We start from the raw sequence: 11,312 nt of genomic DNA on the forward strand, positions 1-11,312 counted from the left end.
GCCCTGCTCAGGGTTAGATTAGGACTTACCTGGTTACACTAGACATAGAAAGTTAGGCAAGGGACATTAGTTAAGTCATCAAGTTTTGTCTAGGTGGATGACTTACCTTTGAGGCACCATATCCCTAATTTTGTATAAGGGATTACCTGTATGTATTTGTGTTAGTCGATGTGCCTTACTTTTGGAAACGTCCCAACTTGTTATCTGTATGACTTCTCTGTGGAATTATATGTTAAGCGTTTTAGTTATCTTTTCTCTATTTCCATATTGATTTTATTTACCAAAAAGAATGGTAATAATCATAAATAAATAATACTTTTGCCTAATTGACCTATCCTTCCGAAATAGGCATATTTAGAATATGGATCGCCAAGTGATTGGAAGGAGCCGGGGAAGACCCACTAGACAACACCCGGAAGCGGGTGGTGATAGGGAACCCGAGGTCGATCAAGACCAAGGGCAGGAAGGTGTGGCCGGAGACCGGGTGGCCACCGCAATTGACCGTATTACTGAAGTTCTCGAGCGATTGACTGAGCGCCAAACCACTGAACCAGTGCATCAACCAGGAGGCCCAGTTGACTCCGATGATCGGGCACTGGAAAGGTTTCTGAAATTTGGACCTCCCAAATTCTATGGGGAACCCGAACCAGAAATAGCCGAAGGCTGGTGGGAGAGAATCACTGAGATTTTCGCTGCCTTGAACTATACCGAGGAGCGAAAAGTGACTTTTGCTACCTTCCAGTTTGAGGGAGCTGCTCGCTCCTGGTGGAATCTAGTAAGGATTACGTGGGAGACTAACCATACGCCAAGGACTTGGGCGAACTTCACAAGGGAGTTCAATGCCAAATTCCTTCCACCTCTCGTTCAGGAGAAGAGAGAGGATGATTTCATTAGATGCAAACAAGGGGCGATGAGTGTCGCCGAATATGAAGTCCAGTTCACAAAGCTGTCACGCTTTGCACCTGAGCTGATAGCCACCGAGCAAAGGCGTGTTCGGAGGTTTGTGCAGGGTTTGAATGTGGAACTACAGGAAAGCTTAGCCGCTATAAGAATAGATACCTTCGCTGAGGCTGTTGAAAGAGCGCAGCGAGTTGAAGTAGCCAGAGCTCAAGTGAAGTCTTTTCAGTCCAAGAAAAGATTTGCTCCTAGCAGTAGTCGGGAGCCGACTTTTGGAAATGCTCCACCGGCCAAAGTGGGCCGAGGAACTAGTGGAGTGAATAGTTCTGGAGCACCACGAGGCGCCCAAGCAAGAGGAAACGGGGCCAGGAATGCAGGAGGACGAAATATTGGAGCTAGAGGAGGACCAATTGGAAGAGGACAACCTAGGAATCGGCCGCAAGGGGGTCGAGCAATAGTTCCTCAAGTGACATGTGCTTATTGCAAGAAACCTGGTCATTCTATGGATAGTTGCTGGAAGAAGCAAGGAAGGTGCTTGAGATGTGGAACTAGTGAGCACCAAATCTCAGGATGTCCAAAGGTGCAGGAAGGGACTCCTCAGAAAGCTAGACCAAACACTTCTGGAGGGAGCCGACCAACAGTTCCTGCCAGAGTGTATGCTATAGATGATCAACCCGTACCTGATTCCTCGGAAGTTGTGGAAGGTACACTTCCAATTTTTCATAGATTAGCTAAAGTGTTAATTGACCCTGGTGCAACGCATTCATTTGTAAATCCATCTTTTATGTCTGGAATAGATGTGCAACCCGTTAGATTACCCTTTGATCTTGAAATTATGACACCCATGGGTAATAGAAAGGTAATCACTAGCTTGGCCTATAAGAATTGTGAATTCTATATCGGAGAACAGAAAATGCTAGTGGATCTGATCAGTCTGGATATAAAAGGTTACGATGTTATCATAGGAATGGATTTCCTAGGTCACCATCATGCTAAGCTTGACTGCCGAGAAAAAATAGTGGAATTTTGTATACCTGGAGAAGCAACCCTGAGGTTAGATGTTAAAGGTAGGTTAGCATCTTCTGCCATGATCTCGGGAATACGAGCAAGGAAAATGTTATCTAAAGGAGCTCAAGGTTTCATAGCCTTCTTGATTAATACTTCCAGTGATCAAGTAAAATTAGAGGATGTAACCGTAGTACGGGATTTTCCGGACGTCTTTCCTGAAGAATTAATGACTTTACCACCAGAGAGAGAGGTAGAGTTTAAGATCGACTTGGTGCCTGGAACGGCTCTAATTTCTAAGACTCCGTACCGAATGGCTCCTGCCGAGCTTAAAGAGTTGAAAATCTAATTACAAGACCTGTTGGAGAAAGGTTTCGTAAAGGAAAGTGACTCACCGTGGGGAGCACCCGTTCTATTTGTTAAGAAAAAGGACGGGAGTTTGAGGCTATGTATCGATTACCGAGGGTTAAATGAGGTTACTATTAAGAATAAATACCCTCTACCGTTGATTGATAGTTTGTTCGACCAACTGCAAGGATCAGTGGTCTTCTCTAAGTTGGATTTAAGGCAAGGGTATTACCAGCTGAAGATTAAGAAGGAAGACATACCCAAGACTGCTTTTAGTACAAGATATGGACATTTTGAGTTCGCAGTCATGCCTTTTGGTTTAACTAATGCACCAGCTGCATTTATGGATTTGATGCAGAGAATTTTTAAGAAATACCTGGACCAATTTGTAGTAGTTTTCATAGATGATATTTTGATATACTCCAAGACTCAGGAGGAACACGTTAAGCACTTGGAGATAGTATTGCAGATACTAAGAGAGCATAAGTTGTAAGCAAAATTCAGCAAGTGCGAGTTTTGGTTAGAAGAGATTTCCTTTTTAGGGCATAAGGTTTCCAAAGATGGAATTGCCGTGGATCCGGCAAAAGTTGAAGCCGTTATGAATTGGAAGCGGCCAGAAACTCCAACTGAAATACGAAGTTTCTTGGGTTTAGCAGGTTATTACAGGCGATTTATCAAGGATTTTTCGAAGATTTCAGGACCTATGACCGAGCTAACCAAGAAAGGAAATAAGTTTATCTGGACTCCAAAATGCGAGTCAAGTTTTCAGGAGTTAAAGAGGCGTTTAACATCCGCTCCTGTTTTGGTGTTACCTGATGGAGAAGAAGGTTATGCCGTGTACTCCGATGCCTCTGGAGAAGGTTTCGGATGTGTTTTAATGCAAAAGGGTAAAGTAATTGCCTATGCTTCCAGGAGATTGAAGCCTCACGAACAAAACTACCCAACTCATGATCTAGAGTTAGCAGCAGTGATTTTCGCCTTAAAGAAATGGAGACACTACTTGTATGGCGTGACTTTTGAGGTTTTTACTGATCATAAGAGCCTCAAGTATTTGTTCTCCCAAAAGGAACTGAATCTGAGACAAAGGCGATGGGTAGAATTTTTGGAGGATTATGACTGTTCGATAAACTACCACCCAGGAAAAGCCAACGTGGTAGCGGACGCTTTAAGTAGAAAGGCCCAAATAGCAGGGTTAATGATTAAGGAGTGGGACATGCTGGAAGAAGTTACTAGTTGGAACCCTCGCTTGGAGAAATTGAGAATATTATTTGGGAATTTATCATTGAAGTCATCATTGTTAGAGCGTATTAAGGAGGCCCAGAAAACGGACCCTATAATTCAAAAGAATTTGGAGAAAGTGCAAAAAGGGGAAATCCTAGATTTTAAATTAGGGTCTGAAGGTGTATTGAGGTTCCGAGATCGTATTGTGATTCCGACAGATGAAGAAATCAGAAAAGAAATTTTGGAAGAATCACATCGATCAAAGTATACTATACATCCAGGGGTGACCAAGATGTATCACGATGTGAAGAGTTTATATTGGTGGGAAGGTTTGAAAAAGGACGTGGCAGAGTATGTACAGAAATGTTTAACTTGCCAACAAGTAAAAGCAGAGCATCAGAAGCCCTCTGGTTTGTTGCAACCGTTAGAAATCCCTGAATGGAAATGGGAACACATCACCATGGATTTTGTAACGGGACTGCCTAAAAGTCAAAAAGGATTCGATGCAATTTGGGTAATAGTCGATCGACTCACTAAGTCTGCACATTTCCTACCTGTGAGCATGAATTTTTCATTGGAGAAATTGGTCAAGTTGTACACAGAAGAGATCCTAAGGCTACATGGTATTCCAGTGAGTATCGTGTCCGACCGAGATCCAAGGTTTGTCTCACGTTTTTGGCAAAAATTTCAAGAGTCTTTGGGGACCAAGTTGCAATTTAGTACTGCGTACCATCCCCAAACCGACGGGCAATCGGAAAGGACAATCCAAACTTTGGAGGACCTGCTAAGATCGTGTATATTGGATTTTGGAGGTAAATGGAATAAATATATGACCTTGGTAGAATTTGCATATAATAATAGCTATCAGGCTTCGATTCAAATGGCACCTTATGAAGCTTTGTACGGGAGAAGGTGTCGATCTCCGATTCATTGGGATGAAGTTGGAGAAAAGAAGATTTTAGATCCTACAGCCATACCTTGGATAGAAGAAGCCCAGGAGAAGGTGAAACTAATTAGAGAAAGGCTTCAAATTGCCCAAAATAGACAAAAGAGCTACGCCGACACAAGGAGGAAAGATTTGGAGTTTGAAATAGGGGACAAGGTTTTCCTAAGAGTTAAACCCTTGAAGAGCAGAGTAGTACCTAAGAAAGGTAAGAAGCTGAAGCCAAGGTATATTGGACCTTTCGAAATTTTGAAGAAAGTTGGGTCAGTAGCGTACCAACTGAAGTTGCCTGCAAGCATGGCTAAGATCCACGATGTATTCCATGTATCCATGCTTAGGAAATACTATTCTGATCCAAGTCACGTGTTGCCACTAGAAGAGATTGAAGTGGATGAGGCGTTAACATATGAAGAAGGACCGGTCAGGATTCTGGAAAGAGAAATAAAAGAGCTTAGAAATAAGAAAATTCCTCTGGTAAAGATTTTGTGGAAGAATCATGGGCTTGAAGAAGCAACTTGGGAGTTAGAGGAAGAAATGCAAGAAAAATACCCTGATTTGTTTATTCAGAATGCGTGAATTTTGAGGACAAAATTCTTCGTAAGGTGGGGAGGATGTGAGAACCCTGAAAATACTTTTATAAATAATTTTTCATGTGTCAATTGCACCTTATTTACTCTTTAATATTTCCTAGCACTACATTGATTTATTGGCAATTATTTACGTAAAACATGTCTACATGGAAGTTATACAATTTTCCTAAGTAATGAATTTCTTGGTTTCGCTAAACTAAGTTAAGGCTCATAGAGCTCGATTAAATTTTCTTCTTGTATTAACATAGATGATAGATGTTTTTTATATAATTGGTCAAACTTGATTTTAATAGTTTAACTAACCAACCAAGATTATTATAGGGAGCTTTATACTAATTTGCAATCAATAAATTTCTAGATTAAATTAATACAAGTGCTATAACTATATTCAAAACCTAAGTTTTCTATAATCATAGTCTTGAAAGATTAGCGATTCAATTAAGCATTCAAAGCATTTTGGGGACAATTTTGGAGCTTAATTAGGACCAAGGACCGGAGTGGCTAATTGGAGAATTAGTAGAAAGACTAAAATACCCCACAAATTCACAAGAAACCATTCACGGCCATGACTAATTTCTGCAACCAAACAATTCCCGGACACCATGATCACCAGCCTTCCAAGCTGGCCAACCGAAGCTCCACCAACCCTGCCGGCCAATCCCTCATTTCACCACTGCAGCACACCACCTCCATCAACACTCTACCACCCTCAAATCAGCAGCACCATTCCCCAACCTTGCACGCTACCTCTTCAATCGGCCAGTGAGAAACTTATCCAATTCAATACTCAAACACCTTATACACTCAACCGAGCTCCATTTCCCTTCTCTGCACCACTACACCTCAGACCACAACCACAAGCCGCACCCCAATCCACACTGCATCGTTAGTATCGACTGAGAGGAGAGGGAGTCCCTGCTGTGACCGAGAGCAAGAAGAAAAAAAAAGAAAAAAGAATCAGCGAGCAGAAAAAATTCTCTGGTCTGTCCGCGAGCTGAGGATAGGAATTTCGAATCTCTTGCGTGAGGGCTTATCTTGTTTTTGAGGTAATTTTTGGATCATTTTAGGATTTGTCAGAAGTAGATTGAAACCTATATGGGCATGCATGTACTGTGGTATAGCCGGATGATGAAATCAGAGTTTAGAAAATCTGTTTGATGAAATGGAATTACCGTGAGCTGGAAATTTTGTATTGCAGTCTAGTGTAATTAAATGTGATAATTTGAGTTGATATCCATGTTTGTCTAGCTAACAACATGACGTTTGAGGCTGGAATGAGGATGATTAACTCGGCTAACCAAGAAAACAAAACGAAAACAGAAAATCTGTTTCTGCCGTGAGCTTGATGCACTTGTTTTATTTTGGTTGCTGAATGGGTCTGAATTTGGACAATCTGAGCATGAATGATGTTTATCTAACTGGATTTTGGATGATTATCAGGATTAGAGTCTTGCATGTGTTAAATTTCGCAATCAAATGGTGAAAACAAAGCTGTGGAAAATTCTGTCTTGACTAGAAAATTTTGCCGTGAGCTTGCTTGGGGTAGTGCAGCTTAAACTGGTTTTGATTTTTGTAATTTGGGCTTATAATCATAATTATATAGCTAATAAAGAGTACTTAGGCCCTGCATGTAGCTAATTAGTTGTTAAAGCAGAGGAATAAAAATTCAAAAGTGCAATCTGCCTTAAGGCAAGATCATCCGGACCAAACAGAAAAATTTCTGGAAATTTTGATGGTTATGGATATTATTTGAACTTGATTTCTGAGCTGGAAATATTCATATGCTAGCTTGATACGTGCATAAGGAATTTGAGAGTTTTAAAGCATGTTTTAGCCAGAAAAAAAAAATAAAATGATTACCGAACATTTTTTTCATGCATGTTCATCCGTGGCTGTTGGATAAAAGCTCTGAATTTTCTGGATGCTTTTAATTGTGGAATGAATCTGATTTTTGGAATGGAAAATTTTAATAGCCAGCTAAGTGTTTGATTGCTGAATTTGAGTTCCTAACACCATGTTTAAACTAAGGAAAGCTTGGATTTTTGTAAACCTTTAGCTGCTGGAAATTTTGTTGATATCCAAGTGGCACGAACCAGAATTTCAGTTGTCCTTGGAAATTGTAATTAGTTTTTGGAAATTTTCTTGAAAAATGATGCTTGGAATATGTTGCTTTGGAGCCCTATAAGAATTGTACGATGGTTTGAATAAAACTTTTGGTGTGAAAAGAAAAGAAAAAGGAGTTTTCATAAGTGAAAAAAAAAAATGAAACTCCAGATTTTCGGAAGTCCCTGACCAGTCTCGATAAAACGGTTATAACTTGGTGTAGGAAAATCCGTTTAAGGCGCCGTCAGCGGCATTTGAAACTAGAATCATAGATCTTCGCCCTGTAGAAATTTCGTATTTTTTTACTCCAGGTGTACTACTGTCGGTAAATTTTCAAAGTAAACTGTTTAGCATGAATGACCTGTCTCATTTTAAATCTCAACTTGAATTCGGATTGAGACCTTATATTACTAGTGGTTCAAACTCTTGACTGAATTGTGGTTGGACCCTAGGGTGTTCCTGAATTTTACAAAGAATTAGAGGGTGAGAAGGTACTTGCTAAAAGTATGCTTAAGCCTGGCTAGTGAAATAATTTCTACTCGTATTCCAATGTTCGCAAAGCTAATGGTCGACATTATTTTCATTGGAGCATAATGTGTCGAAATTGTTGACAGTGGGCTCTACGAATTCCCACTTTTGAATTGATGGTTGATTTATTGGAAAATTGGTTGGTGGTGGGCTCTATGAATTCCCACCCTGCATGGATAACTGAATTGCTGAAATTGTGTAGAAATCTGTGCTACTACTTTGTGAAACTGTGAGTTGATATAAGTATTGATTACCAAGTGCTAAGTATTGACGAAGCCTTGGTAAATTTTCCTGCTTATGCTTAGATATAAATTTGTTGGAACACAGGGCTAAGAATTGACGAGCCTAGTGTTATTACTGTTTAAATTCTAATTGTGCAATTTTGAGAAAATGTGATTTTGGATTGGAATCGAAAATGTGAGAAGTTATACCGACCTTGTGACTCCAAGTAAACGCTTGACTAAGTAAATGAAAAATATTTTGCTTTAAGTCTCGAACGGTACAGATTTAGCATCGTGTTGCTAAACATAGTGTCTACTATTTTGCCTTAGAAACTTGGGCAACATGACTTTTACCCCTTAAGTTAGACTAGCCTTATCAATTTGGGAAAATGATTTCCCCAGACTCAAAACCATAGTTTTGTTCCAAATTCCTTCCTTCTTTATAAATCGTTTAAGGCTAGTCGGAACTAAGGAAAATTTAAAAGGTGAAACTCGATCACTTTGGTTTTAAACGTAGAAACCTGCTTGGCAGGAAGAAAAGAAAAACCTTATTTTAGCAACATTTTTCAATAGACCTTACCCTAAAACCTTAGCAAAGATTTTTGTAGGCACAACCACTCCAACGAACTTTTTCCAAAATAAACTTTTAGCCTCGATATCAATTATCTTGTCGACTTATTTTAAGAAAATAATAATAGTATTTTCTTCGAGGGAAAGTTCCAGGAATATTATAAGAAATATTGTACGGTTCTCACAAGCTCAATTCCAAGTAAAATATTTTGAGAAAAAGTAAACTAGCAATATGCTAGAAAACTCTACATGTGCAAGCCAAAAGTTCCAATAGAAAACTTATGGCTTAAATTCTGATATTCTAGGATTTTACGAGGACGCGGAACTCGATCCTCAATCCAATATCTGAACTTCACTCTTGGTGAGTGTCCCTGCTTGTTCTATGTTATGTGATTAAGCGCTTTATCAATTCGCTATGTCAAAATGCAATAAATGATTTTGATCCATCGAAGTGAGCAGTGTGTACTTTATCACACTAGCCGTTCGAGTGGTGCTGTGTGTGAAATATTTTCTATGAATCTAAATGTAGTTACGTTGTTGGGTGAATCCCTCGACGCATGAATCTGACTACTATGAATCTAAATGTAGTTACGTTGTTGGGTGAATCCCTCGACGCATGAATCAAACTACAATTTCGTCGTAAATGTAGTTACGTTGTTGGGTGAATCCCTCGACGCATGAATCTGACTACTATGAATCTAAATGTAGTTACGTTGTTGGGTGAATCCCTCGACGCATGAATCTGACTACTATGAATCTAAATGTAGTTACGTTGTTGGGTGAATCCCTCGACGCATGAATCTGACTACTATGAATCTAAATGTAGTTACGTTGTTGGGTGAATCCCTCGACGCATGAATCTGACTACTATGAATCTAAATGTAGTTACGTTGTTGGGTGAATCCCTCGACGCATGAATCTGACTACTGTGAATCTAAATGTAGTTACGTTGTTGGGTGAATCCCTCGACGCATGAATCAAACTACAATTTCGTCGTTGGGTGAATCCCTCGACAAATTTATTACGGGTATATCTCGAGTATACTGCGTCGGTAGATGAAGTTTGGGCCCAAAGCAGAGGTATGAACGGTGACGGGTTAGGTTTAAAATAAGTGTATCTACATGGAAATTAAGTAGGGAAAGTTGACGGAGGGTCAACTACGACGGTATCTGATCAAGCGTGGAAAATGGCTCCTGAGAGCCCTTGTATCCTATCTTGTGTTGTTACACGCTTTCCTAACTGTTTCAATTTGATTCAAATTATTACCCGCTGTTTGATTTATGTGATTGCATGTTTTGGGGCACCACTGAGCTTTAGCTCACCACACGATATTTGTTTTCCTTAACAGGTTCTGGAAACTGAAAGCTGGATGCTTACTTATGTTTCCCTTTTTGGAATGTATTTGAAGATTATAACTTATTATGTGGGCTGTAATGTGTTATTTGAAATAATGCACTTTTCCTTTGGATTGTCACTTGAAGCTGGAAAATGTGTAACCTTAATTCGAATACTTAGCTTGTAAGCTGTATTATGGATTTATGAATTTCATCTATACGGTCTGTGATGACTTTGTACTTTGATAAGTAGCACGTAGGACGTTTAAGGGACTCGACGGGCGAGTTTATCATTGCTATCTTTGAAGATGTTGTGGCTTTAAGGATGATTCCATTCGAGAAAACTTGTTTTTGTAATAAGTAAGTTATCCTTTGAAAGGATTTGGGCTAGAATGCTTGCGTGAGTCCTGGCGAGAGCTGGGCAGACGGCCCGCCAACCCTTTGGTTCGCCTCAGGGGGAAGTGGGGTCGCCACAGGTGGTATCAGAGCCTAAGTTAGAAAAGCTATTCAAGAGACTTAATAGATGTGTTAGAAACCCTAATCCTCTCTAGAAATAAGAATGGAGACCTTAGTTATACGTTAAGTGATATCCGATCCAATTAGCTATTTAAGTTCTAACCTTTAAGTTTTGATCATTTTGTAGGTATGGAAAATGGAAACGGACATGCTAACGGGGGTAGTGCGGCTAATGGACATGCGGAGCCGCTTAGATCCATCCCCTACAGGCCACGAGGTGGAGGAGCTCATATACGTTACTCACCTGCTGACAGGCACCCTAGGTGCCAGTGCCGAGCCATGTACGCGTATCCCAATGAGTTAGTGTTATCCTTAGACGATGAGCGCCACCACTTGAGGGACGCTAACTCCATCCTGATCCAGGACGTGGAGGAGCTGGGTATAATGGTGGATACTCAGTTTGACCGCATAGCTGATTTAGAGGTTAGGCTCACTGCTGAGCATCATCTACTGGAGGCTGCCGCCTGGAGATAGAGCGGCAAAAGGCTAGGGCGACTCGATTAGCAGAGCGGATGCGTGATAGGAGCGCAGGCATCAGGGCTGATGCTGCGATGATGATGGATGAGGCCACTAGCTTTATTCAGGGTGGTGAGCAGGCAGGGATAGAGGAGGATCCGGAGGAGGATCCAGAGGAGGACCCGGAGGAGGATCCGGAGGAGGACGTTGCTCCGGATAGCCCTGCTCAGGGTTAGATTAGGACTTACCTGGTTACACTAGACATAGAAAGTTAGGCAAGGGACATTAGTTAAGTCATCAAGTTTTGTCTAGGTGGATGACTTACCTTTGAGGCACCATATCCCTAATTTTGTATAAGGGATTACCTGTATGTATTTGTGTTAGTCGATGTGCCTTACTTTTGGAAACGTCCCAACTTGTTATCTGTATGACTTCTCTGTGGAATTATATGTTAAGCGTTTTAGTTATCTTTTCTCTATTTCCATATTGATTTTATTTACCAAAAAGAATGGTAATAATCATAAATAAATAATACTTTTGCCTAATTGACCTATCCTTCCGAAATAGGCATATTTAGAAT

General features: G+C 40.4%; 1 protein-coding gene across 1 annotated transcript; it reads left to right on the forward strand.

The window, feature by feature from the left end:
* Nucleotides 1–361: 361 nt before the first annotated feature.
* LOC140016500 (uncharacterized) lies at nucleotides 362–2,251 on the forward strand. The gene is made up of 2 exons (XM_072070030.1): nucleotides 362–775; nucleotides 869–2,251. Exons 1-2 carry the CDS (start codon nucleotides 362–364, stop codon nucleotides 2,249–2,251), a joined length of 1,797 nt encoding a protein of 598 aa, XP_071926131.1.
* Nucleotides 2,252–11,312: the final 9,061 nt, after the last annotated feature.

This window comes from Coffea arabica, chromosome 11c (assembly GCF_036785885.1).
Source record: "Coffea arabica cultivar ET-39 chromosome 11c, Coffea Arabica ET-39 HiFi, whole genome shotgun sequence".
NCBI lineage: Eukaryota > Viridiplantae > Streptophyta > Magnoliopsida > Gentianales > Rubiaceae > Coffea > Coffea arabica.